Raw genomic sequence first — 20,452 nt, 5'->3', positions numbered from 1 at the left:
GAATGGCACGTGTGTTGTGAAAATGGGGCATGATACAAGTTTATTCGTAATCACCAGAGATTATCCTTGTTGGAGATGAAAGTCAGCTACCGAACTGTCATTTGTCAAGGGTAAAACTTATTTATTTATTTTGTGTGCTACTTTCCATATATGACCAAGTATCATAGCTTCTTTTTTGCTGCTAAAATTAGTACCATGCATATATATTTCAATGGCTTCTTTATGTAGCTGTGGATATCAGTTCATCATTGCAGATAAAATTTTTGTGTCAGAAAACCTCTTCTTCATTTCCTGATTGAAGAGCATGCTCTGAAGTAGCTGATTTTTCTACTATCACTAGTCGGCAAACACTTTTATGTTCCTTCTGTTGTGTATTCACAGTCCTTTTGGTAGTTCCAATATAGACCTTAAAACATTTATAGGGAATTATGTACACCCCATATGCCAATATAGGTATATTTTCACTGTTTGTCTAAAAACTGGTCTGATGTGACATTTCTATAAAATCTTCCCTTTCTGAACAGTTACTTTTTTAATAAAAGGGAAAGAAACTTCGTTCTTCCATCACTGTGTAGTTTCCTTGTCCTTTGGCTTACTGTTATTTAATCATAGAACTGTATTTACTTATTTTCATTAGTAGCAATAATCTCAAATCCAGCATCATCAGATGTTTTAAATAGGTATCCAGGAGTTCTGGCATGCAAATTCTCTTGGTTCTGTTGGCAAGACTACTGATGGCACTTCTTGATTGTTGTGGATGATGGTTGGAGTTCCTGCATAAATATCTGCCTGTGTGTTTGACTTTCTGAAAAACTTTATGTTCCGACCTCTCATCAGTCTGTCTCATAACTAAATATCCAGGAAGAATATTCCATTGTCATTTCCATTCCATTTACTCATGTCATTTCCATTCCATTTACTCATAGACCATTTAAAATGGGATGATGAATTTTATGAGCAAGTTGATGGTGTTGCAGATGGTATACCACTGAGTCATGCAATCACTGATTTTTATTCTGAAAAATTCGAACAATCAGCCCTCAGATATGCAAATAAGAAACCATCTTAATGGTAATGGTTTTTGGAGGACACAGTTATGGTTTAGTCACATGGTAAAAGGTGTTTGGAAGAACACTTCTGTTATCTAAATAATATAAATCCAAAAGTCCAGTTGGCCATGGAGATGGAAAATGACAACTTCCTGGATGTGTTAATTATGAGTCAGACTGATGGAAGGTTGGAACATAAAGTTTTTGAGAAAGTCACACATATGGACAGATATTTATGTGAGAATGCCAACCATCGTCCACTACAAACAAGTGCTGTCATCAAAAGTCTTGTCAACAGAGCCAAAAGAATTTCCATGCCAGAACACCTGGACACCTGCTTTAAAACATTTGAAACAGGCTTTTGAGAAAATGGCTATTCAGGAAAAGAAGTGAGGAGAGTTCTGTGACTAAATAACAGTAGGACCAAGGACAAGGAAATAACACAATGATGGAAGAACACAGCTTGTCTTCGTTTTGCTAAAAAAGTAACTGATCAGATTGAGAAGGTTTTAATGAAACATGACATCAGGCCAGTTTCTACACTAACAAAGAAAATATACCTGTAAAGGATAAACACTCTCCTCTACCAGTGTACATCTTACTTGACTTATTTACTTTGGTCCCTATGGAGGCATGGGGCATCCAGGAGAACTGGCCATCCGTCTAGGTCTTCAACCATTTCCCTCAATTTCACTCTGGTCTTGTCAACCCTTCATTTCTCCCCTTCCACCATCAACTTCTACATATCTCTAGACATGCCTCTCTTCCTTGTTCCTTGGGGATTCCATTTCGATGCCTTCTTCTCAGCTGCTCTGTCTGGCTTCCTCAATATCTGTCCCAGTCATCTCCACTTTCTCTCACATTTCTGTTCTTGTGTAGGGATGTAGTTCATTTTTCTTCAGAGATTCTCTCTCTTTTTTTCCTCCCTCCAGATATTTGTAATGCGCTGGAGACAACTATTTATGAATCTTTGTAATGGTGACATTACCATCCTGTCTACTTTCGACCTTTAACTATTGTAAAGGAGACAGCATTCACATTTGTATTAAAAATACAAATTTTAGTTTTGCATGTAATGTTTCTGTTTGTATGTATTACTTTAATGGTTTTGGTTGTATGAAGGCAGCATTTGCCTTTCTAATGTGGTTCTTCACATCTCCTCTAGTTTCATCATCTTTTCCCACCACCCACCCAGCATACTGGAATGAACTGACAATCTCCTCGTGCTGTTCCCCTACAAAAAGTAGCACTTCCATGTTTCCAGAATTTATCATCTTTCCTTTGTTTTGCTTATATTTAACTTGAGGCCAGCAACCTCTGCTTTCTTCTTTTAGTGAATTTAATTTAGTCTTCACACCTGTGAGCCTTTGGACTAATAAAACTGTGTTGTCTGTGAACTCAAAATCCTCAAGACATTCATGGATTCCCCATTTGATTCCTTGTCTCCTGTCTGCTATGACTTCTCATAATCAAGTGAAGGACAGGTAGAAAGAGCATTGGTGACGACATACAAACCTGCTGGACTCCTGTTGTTACCTCTGTTGATTCTATGAGACTTCCCTTGTGGAGCACACAACATTTGTAGCCATCATATGGATCTTTGAAGATGATTAGAATCTTTTGTGATATACCATACTTCTACAACACCTGCCACAGTATTTGTTTCACAGAATTGAAGGCCTTTTCAAAATCAATGAATGCCAGGTACATGGGCGCCTAGCATTCTTTGCATTGCTCTAATATGCTTCTAAGAGAATTTATAAGATCAACACAACTGTGTTGTGCACAAATCAAATCAAATTTTCATTATCAGATAACATGCCTTCAGGCTCGGATCTGGGGCATGGAGCTGGGTGGGGTGGGGGGGATTGGAGTATCTCCCCTGGCTGGCAAGAACACATTGGTCTATTGATTATTCATATGATTTTGAAATGCATCCCTGTTGGTTTTGAACATTTTTTGAACACATTCTAAGTTGATCTCTGAACAAATCATAAGTTGATTTTTGAATGCATGCATGGTGTACATGATATCTTTGCCAGGGGAATCCCTGTCACCTCAAGAAATAAAAACCTTTCCCACAGACAAAAGGGGACAGGGCTAAACGAGCTGAGCTGAATAAACCCAAATGGATGAATACCAATTACTGGTTGATTGGATGTGTGAATGATAAGCAGTGTTATAGCTATTAGCGAAATACATAGATTAAGACTACCAGAGTGGAAATAAATGACTAACAGGTAAGAAAGATTACATATTATCATCTAGTGTATCCAAGAAAATGAAATTTTGTCCAAAAGATTTTGCCAGAATGCTACACTACTAAGGGTCAATTGTACGGTCCCTAGTTAGCAGCCACGTAAGTTCTATTCTCGGAATAGCTTGGAAAACATGTTGTATGAACACGTAATAATGCCTATCCAGAGAACCAGTAATTCAGACAGGGTTAGTGAAGTTAAACAGAGAATAAGTTTTAACAATGGCAGGAACAGTTGCAGAATTAGTGATAACAAGATTCCAGAATGAGATTTTCACTCTGCAGCGGAGTGTGCACTGATATGAAACTTCCTGGCAGATTAAAACTGTGTGCCCGACCGAGACTCGAATTCAGGACCTTTGCCTTTTGCGGGCAAGTGCTCTACCATCTGAGCTACCGAAGCACGACTCACGCCCGGTCCTCAAAGCACTTGCCCGCGAAAGACAAAGGTCCTGAGTTCGAGTCTCGGTCGGGCACACAGTTTTAATCTGCCAGGAAGTTTCATATTAGCGCACACTCCGCTGCAGAGTGAAAATCTCATTCTGGAAACATTCCCCAGGCTGTGGCTAAGCCATGTCTCCGCAGTATCCTTTCTTTCAGGAGTGCTAGTTCTGCAAGGTTCGCAGGAGAGCTTCTGTAAAGTTTGGAAGGTAGAAGATGAGATACTGGCAGAAGTAAAGCTGTGAGGACTGGGCGTGAGTCGTGCTTCGGTAGCTCAGATGGTAGAGCACTTGCCCGCGAAAGGCAGAGGACCCAAGTTCGAGTCTTGGTCGGGCACACAGTTTTAATCTGCCAGGAAGTTTGATAACAAGATTGTTTCTTAATACGAGGAAGGAAAAGAGATGGTGACATCAAATAAATTATATGGAAGAATATTACAATTTCAAATTTATATAAAAACTTTGTACTACTACTTTCTCATGCTTGAGAAACTGGAGCTTATGAGCAAAATGTGAAACTATTTCCTAACATAAACCTTTTTGCTTGTAATAGTTCTAATAGGTATTTGATATTGGTACTACATGAATTATATTCTGTCATATTATTTATGTAAATGAGGTAGATAAAATTGACCGTTTATACTAAAACAGTCTCGCCTATTTGGCATGTGTTACAATTGCTGCAATATTAGGAAGGCTTATTTCATTTTATCTAACAGACAGTAAAAAAATAGATGTAATCAAATAGAGAAAGTACACGACTCTTGCGTACAGTTCATATTAACAGCTTTTTCAGTATCAATGACAATGACATTTTGATTTTTCATGTAGCAAAAAGTTTGGCAAACTTTGATGAGGCAATAGATTCTGTTGCAGAAAGGAAAGTATGCCATGTAAAGCTTTAGCAAGATTAGAGAGAAAAAAATGCATAGACCTAAGGATTGAAGAAATGTGTACTGTTTTGCTTGTCTTTTGTCTTTACTGATTTTATGTTTCCTATATTTAATTTTATGCCACACAAAACAGAAAGTTATTAGGTAATAGGCAATAAAGATTGCAAATTTTCTAAAGAGTTCTTATTCTCTCGGTCACAAATAATCCTGCCCAGCATTAATTGTGAGCTTTTTGTAAGGGGGTAGGATGTCAAACCAGCCAACTGGCAGCAGAAGAGGCACCACAGAACATTTTAATTTCCACACTGCTGAACACAGGTTTGTTGGCTTCCATTGCAAAATATAAATGTTTGAATTCCAGAGAGTCAAATACAGTAACATGTGATAGAAGAATGCTGAGCGAAGAGGTATTGCTCTGCACTTTGGCACACTTGAGACCAAATAATGTGCCTTACATTTCCTCGAACATATATGTTTAATATATCAAAATCTTCAGAATGATGTGTGCTGCAAAATGAACATATTAAAAAAAAAAAAAAAACTTTTTTTTTACATCCTATCTCAAACTCTCAAGTGGGAGGGAAAGGGGGGTGTCACTATTAATTTTTGTCCCCAGTTCAGAAATATTGTAGGTCCGGTGTTGCATGCCTCATACAATCAAAGATTGTGACATATGTGACTTGTCAATTTTAAGACAAATCTACTGACTAATAAATAAGGCGACAATAATTCTTTTTAAAAAAATCTATGGTTATAATTTCTATAGTGTTACTTGTTATAGAGAGATTATATTATACATAAAGAAATAAACTACACTATAGTAGCATTTATTTTAAAATATTTTTCTAGGTCTTCAGTATTTCTTAGCTCTGGATCACTTTTCCCCTTACAGGTTTTATTTGCAAATTTCATGCCCATGTTGAGTGAAGTTTTTTCATATAGTTTGAGACTGTGGGTAGGCAGCATGTAACTTCCCCTAGATCTAGTCTCATACTGCAGAAGGGAGCAGTTGTCCTCAAGAAGTTGTTGGTTTGTCTTTGTGAAAATGAGAATCTCATATTTACACATGCTTGGAATGGAGAGTAGATCTTGTTTTTCAAATAGAGGTTTGAAGTTTTTATTCTTTTTAGCTCTCACCATTGCTTGGACAGTCTTTTTTTTGTAGCCTAAAGACTTTCAGGAGATTAGTTTCCTCAGGCCCTCAGAAAACTTTACTACTGAAACAAAATATGCATAAAATACAGATTTCTTAACTACTAAGTCAGTGGTACTAGATAAGACCTTCATGACATACACAAGACTGTTCAGTCGACTAAGATCACTCCACAACATATTTATTAAACACACCAAGGAATCTGACAGCTTGCGGTGTCCAATTTTTTGTCCACATAGCTAATCTCAGTTGTACATTGTGCTGATTGTTTGTGGTGAAATGAATAATTTCTGTTTCTGCAAAGTTTTATTTCAAATTTTTATTTTTTACTCATGCCTCCACTTCCCCAAGCATCTGTTTAATACAACAGATTAAGTCTTCATCGGTTTTACAGCAGACTATCACTGTTGAATCATCTGTGTATAGTATGGTATCTTGACTCAACCTGGCATAGCATATCATTGATGTAATACAAAAATAGTAGTGGCCCTATTATTGAGACTTTTGGAATACCCATGAACCATGGACCTTGCCGTTGGTGGGGAGGCTTGCGTGCCTCAGCGATACAGATGGCCGTACCAGAGGTGCAACCACAACGGAGGGGTATCTGTTGAGAGGCCAGACAAACGTGTGGTTCCTGAATAGGGGCAAGCAGCCTTTTCAGTAGTTGCAAGGGCAACAGTCTGGATGATTGACTGATCTGGCCTTGTAACAATAACCAAAACGGCCTTGCTGTGCTGGTACTGCGAATGGCTGAAAGCAAGGGGAAACTACAGCTGTAATTTTTCCCGAGGGCATGCAGCTTTACTGTATGATTAAATGATGATGGCGTCCTCTTGGGTAAAATATTCCGGAGGTAAAATAGTCCCCCATTCGGATCTCCGGGCGGGGACTACTCAAGAGGATGTCGTTATCAGGAGAAAGAAAACTGGCGTTCTACGGATCGGAGCGTGGAATGTCAGATCCCTTAATCGGGCAGGTAGGTTAGAAAATTTAAAAAGGGAAATGGATAGGTTGAAGTTAGATATAGTGGGAATTAGTGAAGTTCGGTGGCAGGAGGAACAAGACTTCTGGTCAGGTGACTACAGGTTTATAAACACAAAATCAAGTAGGGGTAATGCAGGAGTAGGTTTAATAACGAATAGGAAAATAGGAATGCGAGTAAGCTACTACAAACAGCATAGTGAACGCATTATTGTGGCCAAGATAGATACGAAGCCCACACCTACTACAGTAGTACAAGTTTATATGCCAACTAGCTCTGCAGATGAAGAAGAAATTAAAGAAATGTATGATGAAATAAAAGAATTTATTCAGATTGTGAAGGGAGACGAAAATTTAATAGTCATGGGTGACTGGAATTCGAGTGTAGGAAAAGGGAGAGAAGGAAACATAGTAGGTGAATATGGATTTGGGCTAAGAAATGAAAAAGGAAGCCGCCTGGTAGAATTTTGCACAGAGCACAACATAATCATAGCTAACACTTGGTTTAAGAATCATGAAAGAAGGTTGTATACATGGAAGAACCCTGGAGATACTAAAAGGTATCAGATAGATTATATAATGGTAAGACAGAGATTTAGGAACCAGGTTTTAAATTTTAAGACATTTCCAGGGGCAGATGTGGACTCTGACCAAAATCTATCGGTTATGACCTGTAGATTAAAACTGAAGAAACTGCAAAAAGGTGGGAATTTAAGGAGATCAGACCTGGATAAACTGAAAGAACCAGAGGTTGTACAGAGTTTCAGGGAGAGCATAAGGGAACACCTGACAGGAATGGGGGAAAGAAATACAGTAGAAGAAGAATGGGTAGCTTTGGGGGATGAAGTAGCGAAGGCAGCAGAGGATCAAGTAGGTAAAAAGACGAGGGCTAGTAGAAATCCTTGGGTAATGGAAGAAATATTGAATTTAATTGATGAAAGGAGAAAATATAAAAATGCAGTAAATGAAGCAGGCAAAAAGGAATACAAACGTCTCAAAAATGAGATCGACAGGAAGTGTAAAATGGCTGAGCAGGGATGGCTAGAGGACAAATGTAAGGATGTAGAGGCTTGTCTCACTAGGGGTAAGATAGATACTGCCTACAGAAAAATTAGAGAGACCTTTGGAGAGAAGAGAACCACTTGTATGAATATCAAGAGCTCAGATGGAAACCCAGTTCTAAGCAAAGAAGGGAAGGCAGAAAGGTGGAAGGAGTATATAGAGGGTTTATACAAGGGCGATGTACTTGAGGGCAATATTATGGAAATGGAAGAGGATGTAGATGAAGATGAAATGGGAGATAAGATACTGCGTGAAGAGTTTGACAGAGCACTGAAAGACCTGAGTCGAAACAAGGCCCCCGGAGTAGACAACATTCCATTGGAACTGCTGACAGTCTTGGGAGAGCCAGTCCTGACAAAACTCTACCATCTGGTGAGCAAGATGTATGAAACAGGCGAAATACCCTCAGACTTCAAGAAGAATATAATAATTCCAATCCCAAAGAAAGCATGTGTTGACAGATGTGAAAATTACCGAACTATCAGTTTAATAAGTCACAGCTCCAAAATACTAACACGAATTCTTTACAGACGAATGGAAAAACTAGTAGAAGCCAACCTCGGGGAAGATCAGTTTGGATTCCGTAGAAACACTGGAACACGTGAGGCAATACTCACCTTACGACTTATCTTAGAAGAAAGATGAAGGAAAGGCAAACCTACGTTTCTAGCATTTGTAGACTTAGAGAAAGCTTTTGACAATGTTGACTGGAATACTCTCTTTCAAATTCTAAAGGTGGCAGGGGTAAAATACAGGGAGCGAAAGGCTATTTACAATTTGTACAGAAACCAGATGGCAGTTATAAGAGTCAAGGGACATGAAAGGGAAGCAGTGGTTGGGAAGGGAGTAAGACAGGGTTGTAGCCTCCTCTCCCCGATGTTGTTCAATCTGTATATTGAGCAAGCAGTAAAGGAAACAAAAGAAAAATTTGGTGTAGGTATTAAAATTCATGGAGAAGAAATAAAAACTTTGAGGTTCGCCAATGACTTTGTAATTCTGTCAGAGACACCAAAGGACTTGGAAGAGCAGTTGAATGGAATGGACAGTGTCTTGAAAGGAGGGTATAAGATGAACATCAACAAAAGCAAAACAAGGATAATGGAATGTAATCTAATTAAGTCGGGTGATGCTGAGGGAATTAGATTAGGAAATGAGACACTTAAAGTAGTAAAGGAGTTTTGCTATTTGGGGAGCAAAATAACTGATGATGGTTGAAGTAGAGAGGATATAAAATGTAGACTGGCAATGGCAAGGAAAGTGTTTCTGAAGAAGAGAAATTTGTTAACATCGAGTATAGATTTAAGTGTCAGGAAGTCATTTCTGAAAGTATTTGTGTGGAGTGTAGCCATGTATGGAAGTGAAACATGGATGATAAATAGTTTGGACAAGAAGAGAATAGAAGCTTTCGAAATGTGGTGCTACAGAAGAATGCTGAAGATTAGATGGGTAGATCACATAACTAATGAGGAAGTATTGAATAGGATTGGGGAGAAGAGAAGTTTGTGGCACAACTTGACCAGAAGAAGGGATCGGTTGGTAGGACATGTTCTGAGGCATCAAGGGATCACCAATTTAGTATTGGAGGGCAGTGTGGAGGGTAAAAATCGTAGAGGGAGACCAAGAGATGAATACACTAAGCAGATTCAGAAGGATGTAGGTTGCAGTAGGTACTGGGAGATGAAAAAGCTTGCACAGGATAGAGTAGCATGGAGAGCTGCATCAAACCAGTCTCAGGACTGAAGACCACAACAACAACAACAATTGTAGGTGTTTCCATCCAAAAACGAATTTCTTGCCACTGTTATTAACAAGTACTCTTTGGTTTCTGTTTGCTAAGTATAATGACATCCAACAAAGAGATTTTCCTTGAAAACCATAGTTACTCAGTTTTTGAAGATGCTGGTCATGGTTTACAGTGTCAAATGGTTTGTTAAGATCGCAAAAGATGCCTGATGCACACATTTTATTATTGACACAACTGCTAACTTCTGTGACCAATTCATTTATTGCATGGGTTGCACTGCATACTAATTGTGTAAAACAATATGTGGGATGAATTATAATTTTCTATTTGGTCACATGCAGCTCTTTCGAACATTTTTGAAGAAATTGGTAACAATGAGGTATGCCTATAGTTTCCCATTTCATCCTGTTTGACCTTTTTATGAATTAGCAGAACTTCGGCATATTTTAACAAATCTGAAAAACATCCCTCTTCAAAAGACTGGTTGATTATGAGCGAGAGTGGATGTACAACACTATAATGTACTGATTTTATTATTCTGGTGGGAACCTCATCCCAACCCACTGAGTTTAAACTGTTTAGGGACATTATGATTTTAATAAGATCAGTGCTTGAAACAGCTGAAAATTTAAGACCCGAACAGGTTTTCTCTGCCATACTAGGAATTTTACTTGGTAGTGAGCAGTCACCCATTTGGTTACAACTAATGAAGAAACTAAAAGGATTCACATACCGCACTGAGATCTGCAACTATCCTACCTTTATCATTAGTTTAAAGGGACATTTTCTCTACAGTTCACTGCCAACCTCACTCCTTATAACAGACCAAACAGCTTTGGATTTATTTTTTGCACTTAAAATGAATGTATTGTTTGCAGTATGCTTTTCTAGTTTATCTACTTTGTCAAATGTTTTTGTATGTGCTCACATCTTTAAGAAATCCAGGATTTAAATTGACTTTTGTCCATATGCAATTTCCTCTTCTTAATGTTAGACACACTAATTCCTTTTCTTAGCCACGAACTACTTTCATGAGATTCAGTCTAGACTGTTACAAAAGGGAAGCATTAGCTGAATATGCTCATGAAATCAATTGAAAAGTTATTGTAGTTGTCATTTGTTGAACTGTGTTGGCTGAGCAGCCATACAGTGAGGCATAGTTTTTTAATAAATGCTTCCACGTTTTTTCGGCTAAAGTTACTACATCTGTTTGTTGTGCTGCCTAAATTTAATTTTGATAATGATACAAGTAGTGCTGCATTGTGTGATACTCCTAAATCTAAAATAAATTTTTCTTTGAAACTGGAATTAGAATTAGTTGCAGTATTATCATTGAAGTAGTTGCTGTAACTCTTGTGTAGTGGTCAAATTTTAGATTTAGTCCATTTGTAGCAATAAGTTTCCTTAAATGTGAAGCAAATTTGTCATCAGTTCTTACATCTACATTGAAGTCAGCAATATAACTAGTCTCTCAAGCAGTTTTTCAGTTTCTTATTTATGTAACAGGGTTATAAATTTATCTAAGGACACATTTGTTTTAACTGACCTCTTCTTTAAGCAGTCAGTATTCAAGTGAATATTTAATCCTATTTAAAATAGCTGGTGAGGACCTTACTGGACACTGACAGAAATGTAATACTATGCCAGCTGTTACAATCCGACAAATTTCCTTTGTATGAAAGGTTTACCACCAATCCATTTTTCCTCCCCTTTGGGGACATCTCTTCAGCAAGGGATGGAGCTTTTTAGCACTACTTTCAGTATCATCTTTTAAGAGCTCAGATGCTACCTTGTCTAGGTCTGGAGCCTTTGCACTTTTTAGACTTCTCAAAGCAGTCCTAATTTCACCCACTGCAGATTTATATTTTGATCTGCTTCAACTTCCTCTGAAAAATCTTTCACCTGTTGTTGGTAGTTGTCTTCATGATTTAACAGCTCCTCGAAATGCTCCCCCCATATCTGTAGCTGTGTGTGTTGGGTTACAACCATCACCCCTTCTTTGCTCTTAACTGGTACTTCACGTCTAAATCTCTATGTTGAGAATAATTTAGTGATACTGCACAGCTCCTTTATATTTAGCTGTCCTGCTGCCTCTTCTACTAACTGCACGTGCTCATCTGTCCATTTCCTTTTATCTCTCCTTATCTCTGTTCTCATTGTTTTGTTTGCCACATTGTATTCTTTATGCTTTAGTCTTCTTGTTCTTGTCTTACAAAGACTTATCTTTTGTGTTAATGCTTTCCTGCAGCTAATTTAATTCCACATATAATCAAAAATCCATTCTTTTCTTTGATGTGTCTTAAATCCTAAGATGCTCTCTCCAACACCTACACACATCAAAAAAAGTTTTGCATCACCCCAGTTCCCAGAACTCCTGAAGATAGATGTTAACTGTGGATACTGTATCACAGACACAGTCCCTTTGACTGTTGAGAATGTCACTAAACCCTCCCATAGATGTAAACAACCATGTATGAGCAGCACCTATTAGACAGAGGGGGTCCAATAGCCGATCAGTTCCAGTCATTCCACCAGAAAGGAGGTACACAGGTCATGCTGTCTGCAATTCAGTCATGCCTACATGGTCAGTACTGCAGTTTGATCTAGTCCCCAATGTTGCTTTGTGCCAGGAAGGGCTCTCAACAAGGGAAGTGTCAAGGCATCTCAGAGTGAACCAAAGCGATGTTGTTTGGAAAAGGAGGAGATACAGAGAGACAGGAAGTGTCAATGACATGCCTCACTCAGGCCACTCGAGGGCTAATACTGCAGTGGGTGGCCGCTACCTATGGATTATGGCACAGAGGAACCCTGACACCAATGCCACCATGGTGCAGCCACAGAATGTCGTGTTAACGACTCAAACTGTGCGCAACAGGCTGCGTGATGCGCAACTTCACTCCCAACATCTGTGTTGAGGTCCATGTTTGCAACCACAACACCATGCAAAAAAAGGTACAGATCGGCTCAACGACATGTGGAATGGACTGCTCAGGATTGGCATCACGTTCTCTTCACCGATGAGTGTTCCATATGCCTTCAACAAGACAATCATTAGAGACATGTCTGGAGGCAACCTGGTCAGGCTGAATGCCTTAGACTCAGTGTCCAGCGAGTGCAGCAAGATGGAGGTTCCCTTCTGTTTTGGGGTGGCATTATGTGGCTTAACGAACTTGTGGATAGTATGCCACGGTGAATACAGGCATGCATCAGTGCAAGAGCATGTGCTACTGGTTATTTAGAGGTATTGGTGTGTACAGCAATCTGGACCACCACCTCTGAAGGTCTCGCTGTATGGTGGTACAACATGCAATGTGTGGTTTTCATAAGCAAAAAAAGTACGGAAATTATGTTTATGTTAATCTCTACTCCAGTTTTCTGTACTGGTTCCGGAACTCTCAGAACTGAGATGATGCAAAACTTTTTTGATGTGTGTTGATAGTTGGCTTTAAATCTTTTACAACCTGTTTCAGTTCCTTCCCGCCTAAAGTTTTCCTGAGAGAGGACCTAGAATCTGTTTCATCGTTCAAGGGCAAGTCTTTCTTTGATATGTTGAACTTTTAACATCACCTAATCTATTTTTTTGGCCCTGTGACTTGGTTGTATTTGCCACAATCTTCAATCTGAACTCAGTCAACATAGGGGGTGGTGGCTTCCCATGTCTGCTCCTCTCTTATTTCTGACATTTATCAGAAAGTGGCAAAATTTATAGTTTGCAACTATGTGATCTATTTGATTTGCAGTTTTAGATTAGATTAGATTTACTTTCATTCCAATTGATCCATAGTGAGGAGGTCCTCCAGGATGTGGAACATGTCAGAAAAACAACAATACACGACAAATATTTACAACTAAAACAAATAAGCTAATGTACCATTCCACAGGTCCCAAGTGGAATGATCGTCATTTTTTAATGAACACTAAGAGCCATTTTACAAATACTAATGCACTGAATTTAAAATAAAAAAGCTTTTTATTTATTTATAAGGTAATAAACATGTAATACAACTACTGTAATACTTATTTACAATGAACACATTACTGCACTGAAATGGTGCAGAAGTTAGATTATACTAACACACACACACACACACACACACACACACACACACACACACACACACACAAATTTTCAATGAACACATTACTGCACTGAAATTTTGCAGAAGTTATGTTGTACTTATATACAAATCAGTTGGTTTTACTAAGAAATTCATCAATGGAGTAGAAGGAGTTGGCCACCAATAAATCCTTTAGGCTTCCCTTAAACTGAATTTCATTGGTTGTTAAGCTTTTTATGGCTGCTGGCAAGTTATTGAAAATGTGTGTTCCTGAATAATGCACACCTTTTTGTACAAGACTAAGTGACTTTAAATCCTTGTGAAGATTATTCTTATTTCTAGTATTGATTCCATTGGTTTGAAAAAGTGATATATTTTTAATGACAAATTTCATTAAGGAATAATTATATTGGGAAGCAGTAGTTAGTATCCCTAGTTCCCTAAACAGGCTTCTGCAGGATGTTCTTGAGTTCACGTTTTTGTGCCCAGAAAACTTTAGCTTGGCTTGATGAATTACCCCAAAAAATAATCCCATATTACATTATGGAATGAAAGTAAGCATAGTATGCCAGCTTTTTCATTTTTATATCCCCTATGTCTGACAAAATTCGCATTGCAAACATAGATTTGTTAAAACGCTTCAGCAGTTCTGTGGTGTGCTCCTCCCAGTTGAATTTATTATCAAGCTGTAATCCCAAGAATTTAATACTGTCCACTTCTTCTATCTTCTTGTCATCGTATGTTAGACATATACTCTTGGGACACCCCTTACAAGTTCTGAACTGCATGTAGCGTGTTTTTTCAAAGTTTAGTGACAAAGAATTGGCTAGGAACCAGTGATTAATGTCCACAAATATTTTATTGGATGATCTTTCTAAGACTACACTTGATTTTCTATTTATTGCAATGTTTGTATCATCGGCAAACAAAACAAACTTGGCATCTGGTACTGTTACTGATGAAAGGTCATTGATATACACAAGAAAAAGTAAGGGCCCCAAAATGGAACCTTGTGGGACCCCACATGTAATTAGTTCCCAGTTGGATGATGCCTGATAGCTTGATACATGTCTCTTTCCTAATAACACCCTTTGTTTCCTGCCAGAGATATAAGATTTGAACCATTTTGCAGCATTTCCTGTTACACTATAATATTCTAGTTTACTTAAAAGGGTATTGTGATTTACACAGTCAAATGCCTTTGACAGATCACAAAATATACTAGTTGCCTGCAATTTTTTGTCCAATGAATTAAGCACATTTTCACTGTAAGTGTAGATAGCCTTCTCAATATCAGAACCTTTTAGAAATCCAAACTGTGACTTTGACAGTATGTTATTTGAGATAAGATGGTTATAAAGACAACTGTACATTACTTTTTCGAAATTTTTTGAGAATGCTGGCAACAGTGAAATTGGATGGAAATTTGATGCTGTTTCTTTATCTCCCTTCTTAAACAGTGGCTTAACTTCAGCATATTTCAGCCATTCAGGAAATATTCCACTGATAAACGACTGGTTACACAGATAGCTTAATATGTTATGTGATCTGATGAGATGCACATTATCTTATGGCAGCTGGGATGTGGAATCAGTGTGACTTGAATGACTAGGTCATGCTCAGAGCACATATCTATCAGCAGTTCACTATTTGCATTTCAATTCCAAATTCTGTGTACACATATGATGTGTTCATACCCACCATTTTCTAAACCAGATATTGCATTCAAGTTCCCTATTAAAATTTTTATATCTCTACGGTTTGTTAAGGACTCCATTTAGCTGTGTATAAAATACTTCTTTTAATTCTCCTTGAGCCACTTCAGTAGGTGTAAAGGATTGAATTACAGTGATGTTTCACACAATCTTTGTTATGTGTGTGGTTATTATCCTTTCTGAGACTGCTATCCACTCCACTAACCGACTTTTGTAGTTTTTAGGTAGGAAGAGCCCCACACCGTTCCTAGTCATTGCATCTTCACTTGTCTGTCCTACATACAGCAGCACTCCACCATTTTGTGTTTGAATGTCCCCAGATTCCAGCCACCTTATTTCACTTCATCCTAATATATCTAATCTGTAGTTCTCTATCTCTTTTTTGATATGTCTTAACCTTCCTGACACTCACAATGTTCTTACATTACAAAATCCAATAGCCAAAGGTCATAGGCTTAAGATCCATTCAGCTATTTCTCCTTTTAGTTTCCATAATTTGATTTTCTTTTTTTTTTTTTTTTTCTTTTTTGTGCGGTTGTCAGACCACAGCCCTCGAGTGTCCTGATGTGACTGTCATGTCAAGGCCTAGACACCTGCCAAGGTTTTATTTCAGGACCTTAGCCCTTTGATAGCTTGTCTTCACCTTGATTCCAGAATGCTCTCCATCCCTCAACAGATCTATGTGCATCAATATGTCTTGGTTAGCAAGGACTTTCCACTGCCACATAAGGGACTGTGCCTGCTGCCACACAGTCATATGGGGTATACAAAATTCCATGTGCTAAGGTCTATATTCTAACTACCAAAATAAACATGAATACACAATTGAAGGAACATAAAATGGTTTGCTGACTAGGCAAACTCGAAGAATGAGCTGTAGCAGAGCATGCTCTTTGATCAGAGAATCATGAAGTAAATTTTCCTGAAACAAAAAAATATATCTACAGAGATGGACTATTTTTCCCTTATATAGAGAAACCATCAAAATATATAACTTGTGTTAATTTTAACTGTAAAGAAGAAACCATGAAAATCAGTGATACATGGGCAGTAGTGCTCCATAGAATCTACAGATAAGTTTATCTTTGAGAAACAATTGTTTGATAGTTTTGTTTTATCTCTGACAGTTGCATGTAAACATCTACCAATCTTCTTGTTCACAATATTTACATTGCTCTCAGACATCCATTGTCAACCCCAAGACCCGGCAGAACCGAGAACATCTCTGAAGATGTCCAGTGCAGCTCTGGATGAATGTTAGTAAGGAAAAGTTTCATGGGTCACAACAATACAACCCAGAAAGATTTAACAACAGCAAGAAAGACAATCAAACAAAGAAGAATTGAATGCTAAGCCATTTTTACCCTCCTGTTTATTTCTTTAAATGTCCATCCCCTTGTTGTTTTCTTTTGTCCTAACTATACAAATGTGTCAACTGTTTTCACAGCTTCATCATTAATCTCTTTACATACTGATTCTACATCACTTTGATCTTACTGTACTTAAATAGTTAAACCTTACTATCAAACTTGCTCTGTTCAGTTCATGTATTCTTTGCTGAAGTTCTCCTGTATCTGAATCATAAATGGAATCACTGGATGTTGGAAAAGGAAACATGAACCAGTATATTTTCCTGGCCAACAAACAGTCTTCTGTTTTGGTGTTTGGTGGTCTGTCTGAAACATTTGTAATGTTTGTATATGGATTGTTGCCAGAATGGTCTTTTCACTAAAGGCACATTGTTCCAAGAAAACTGTGTAAACAGACAACCCCCCCCCCCTCCCACACACACACCCTTTTTCTATAGATTAGTATAAATCTTTTTCTGTATGTTGAAATTTTGTAAAGCAAAAAGTCACTTACCTAACGTGTAACTTTCATTTTCAGGAGTGTTTACATTATATGGAATAATAAGTTGGGGTGAAGACTGTGGACAGCCAAATAAACCTGGTGTATACACAAATGTTGCTGCACACCGCGAGTGGATAAATCAAAAAATTGAAGAATCAATGTCCGGCAGATAAATATTTCTCTCAGTTTAGTGTTAAACTCCTTTTAACAAAGTGATTAAAAACTATTGAACTTACAATGTTGTAGTTCAGTGTTTTTTAAATTGCATTTCTGTATGCATTGAACTGTTACAGATAGTAGTTGTGGTTTATTTATGAGTATGTTATCTAATGAAGCAATTTCAGTCCTTAACAGTGAATAAAACATTGTCTGAAACTTTGTTGTCCACAAACTCTGCATAAAATTGACTTTCACTTTTGATGGTCAGATTATCTGCAACAAAAACTCTTAAATCAAAATGGACACACCAAGGAGAAACAGAAATATAGTATTTTAATGTGGTTCCTATTAAGAGAAAACAATTTCTTTGTGTTTAAGCCTTATTACAATGCCTTGTGCATGGACAGAAAGCTGAGTAACTAAGAAGTACAAGTACATGATCATGTTTTTATAAAAAAAAGTTCACAAAGTAGAGAAGTTATGTCTTTGTAGAGAGTAAATTGAATGATCAAAGTTTAATCCATGCATATAAAAATACAATACAAGGAAGGACAATAAATTGTATTGGAAATAAAAAAACAGATATAGTTGTAAAATGGGGCCAATTAGAGAATGGAAACAGATTAATACATTGTAGTTTCCCATTCTTTAATGACTTGAGGAAGAAATGAATAACTAAGATTTCAGTAGAAATAAAAATGAAGAACAATATAAAAGACATTGGCATACAAGAGGAACTATGAACAAAAAGTAAAGAAAACTTTCTAATCAAGTATTCTGTCAAAGGTATAAGAACTCCAATGATTTAAGATAATTATGTGTTACCATTAGTGATGTAGCATAATATTTTCACTTTGTGAAAGTATTTCTCATGTGTGTTATGTTATGGCAAACAAAGTGTTTTTAAATAAATATAGCTTTTCCTCAAAAAATTCAGAATGTAGTACAGTTTTAGGGAACAAGAAAGTCAATTTTTCGTAATATGTACAATCTGAGTTCTCATAAAGAAATGGAAAAACTGTACAAGTATCTGTTGATTACCAACTTTGTGTACCAATAACAACAGAAAGGAATATTATTTTATCCAGGAAAAGTCTTTTATGATTCTGCTCAAACATTAACATGGACTCCTCTGCGGGAAACAGTTTTCTCAATGAAATTGACTTTTGTCTCTTTTTTTCGTGTGTAATTTTTTTTATTTCTACAATAAGACACAGTTGAAGATGTCAGAGAAGAATGTTGAAGTAGTGATAATAGATATATAATTTTATGAATGATTTCTGAAAAATGCAAATGGCATTTCACTGTAGCAACATTCACTGAGACTTTCATTACCAACAACATAGTGATGATGTATGTGATAAGCATTTAATGGCATCAGTTGTGAAATATTTTATCATCATCCTATAATTCACAGGAGACAGGATACGAGACAGAAGTCTTCATTCTTCTCATGCTTATCTACCACAAAGTATTATGAATACTGGTTGCTCAAATGTACCTTTACGAAGGAAAACCCAGGAGAATTGCCCCAATTTAATCCTTGTACCACTGAAAAGACTAATGAAATAAGTATTAGTGTCTGTGGAGTTGAGAAACAGCTGGAATCATTGAAATTGAACAATTGAACACAGCACCAAGCCCAACAGAATCCCTGTCAGTCTGTACTGAATTTGCAGCTGAGTTAGCAAAAACTGTGTTCAGTTCTCCGAAAAAAGCACAGGTCACACCTGCCTGCCAGAAGGGTAGTAGAAGTCATCCACAAAACTACCGGCCAATATCCTTGACATCAATTTGGTGCAGAATCTTACAACATATTTTGGGCTTAAATATAATGAGGTATCTTGAACAGAATCACCTCAATGCCAACCAGCATTGATTCAGAAAACACTGGCCATGTGAAACTCAACTTGCACCTTCCCCATGACGTACTGAAAGCTTTGGATCAAGGCAATCAGATAGATGCAGTATTTCTTGATGTCTAAAAAGCATTTAACTCAGTACCACACCTACACTTCCTGTCAAGAGTATGATCATTTGGGGTATCAAGTGAAATTTGTGACTGGATTGAGGACTTTTTGGTAGGAGGGACACAGCATGTTATCTTGGATGGAGAGTCATTGTCAGATGTAGAAGCAACTTCTGGTGTACCCCAGGAAAATGTGTTGGGACCTCTGCTGTTCGCGTTAATGACCTTGCTGAAAATATTAATAGTAACATCATGTTTTTTGGAGATGATGCAGTTATCTGTAATTATGTACTATCTGAAAGAAGCTGCATAAATATTCAGTCATATCTTGATAAGATTTCAAAGTGGTGCAGAGATTGGAAACTTGCTATAAATGTTCAGAAATGTAAAATTATGCACTTCACAAAACAATGTAGTAATATATGACTAAAATATCAATGGTCACTGTTGGAATCAGCCAACTCATACATATACCTGGGTGTAGCACTTTGTAGGGATGTGAAATGGAATAATCACATAGGCTCATGTGGTAGACTTAGACTTCAGTTTATTGGTAGAATACTGGTGAAGTTCAATCGGTCTACAAAGGAGATTGTTTACAAATCACTCGTGTGACTGGTTCTAGAATATTACTGTAGTGTGTGGGATGCATACCAAAGATGACTAACAGGGGATATTGAACATATTCAGGGAAGGGCAGCACAAATGGTCATAGGTTTGTTTGATCCATGGGAGAGTGTCACAGAGATACTGAAGGAACTGAACTGCAAGATTCTTGAAGATAAACAAAAACTATCTTGAAAAATTCTTTTAACAAAATTTCAAGAACCAGCTCTAAATGATGACTCTAGAATTATGTTATAATCCCCCATGTATTGCACACATAGGGATTATGAGGATAAGATCAGAATAATTACTGCAGTGCAGGGTAATTTAAACAATCATTCTTCCCATGCTCCATGTGTGAATGGAATCGTTCCCTAGCTTCATAAATGAACGGAACAGGAGGAAACCCTAATAACTGGTACAATGGGACATACTCTCTGCTATGCACCTCACAGTGATTTGCAGAGTACAGATGTAGATATTAATTTCCAGTGAACCAATTAATTTATTTT

The 20,452-nt window shown here is 37.4% G+C and overlaps 1 protein-coding gene across 4 annotated transcripts in view; it reads left to right on the top strand.

Annotated features, from left to right (window-relative positions):
* Window positions 1-17,727, top strand: part of LOC124716918 (serine protease svh-1-like) — a 470,384-nt gene extending 452,657 nt beyond the window's left edge. For 3 of the 4 annotated variants that reach the window (XM_047243517.1, XM_047243493.1, XM_047243508.1), the window contains one exon: window positions 17,243-17,378. Coding sequence is in view for 1 of the 4 variants with exons in the window: in XM_047243502.1 (XP_047099458.1) it covers window positions 17,243-17,379 (137 nt within the window). In the remaining 3 variants the exon portion in view is untranslated. Of the gene's footprint in view, window positions 1-17,242 lie in introns of all 4 variants that reach the window. The other variant, XM_047243502.1, reaches the window with a different exon arrangement.
* Window positions 17,728-20,452: the final 2,725 nt, after the last annotated feature.

This window comes from Schistocerca piceifrons, chromosome 1 (genome assembly GCF_021461385.2).
Source record: "Schistocerca piceifrons isolate TAMUIC-IGC-003096 chromosome 1, iqSchPice1.1, whole genome shotgun sequence".
Lineage (NCBI taxonomy): Eukaryota > Metazoa > Arthropoda > Insecta > Orthoptera > Acrididae > Schistocerca > Schistocerca piceifrons.
Note: the sequence above shows the minus strand (reverse complement) of the source record. Positions and strands in the feature narration are given on the sequence as shown.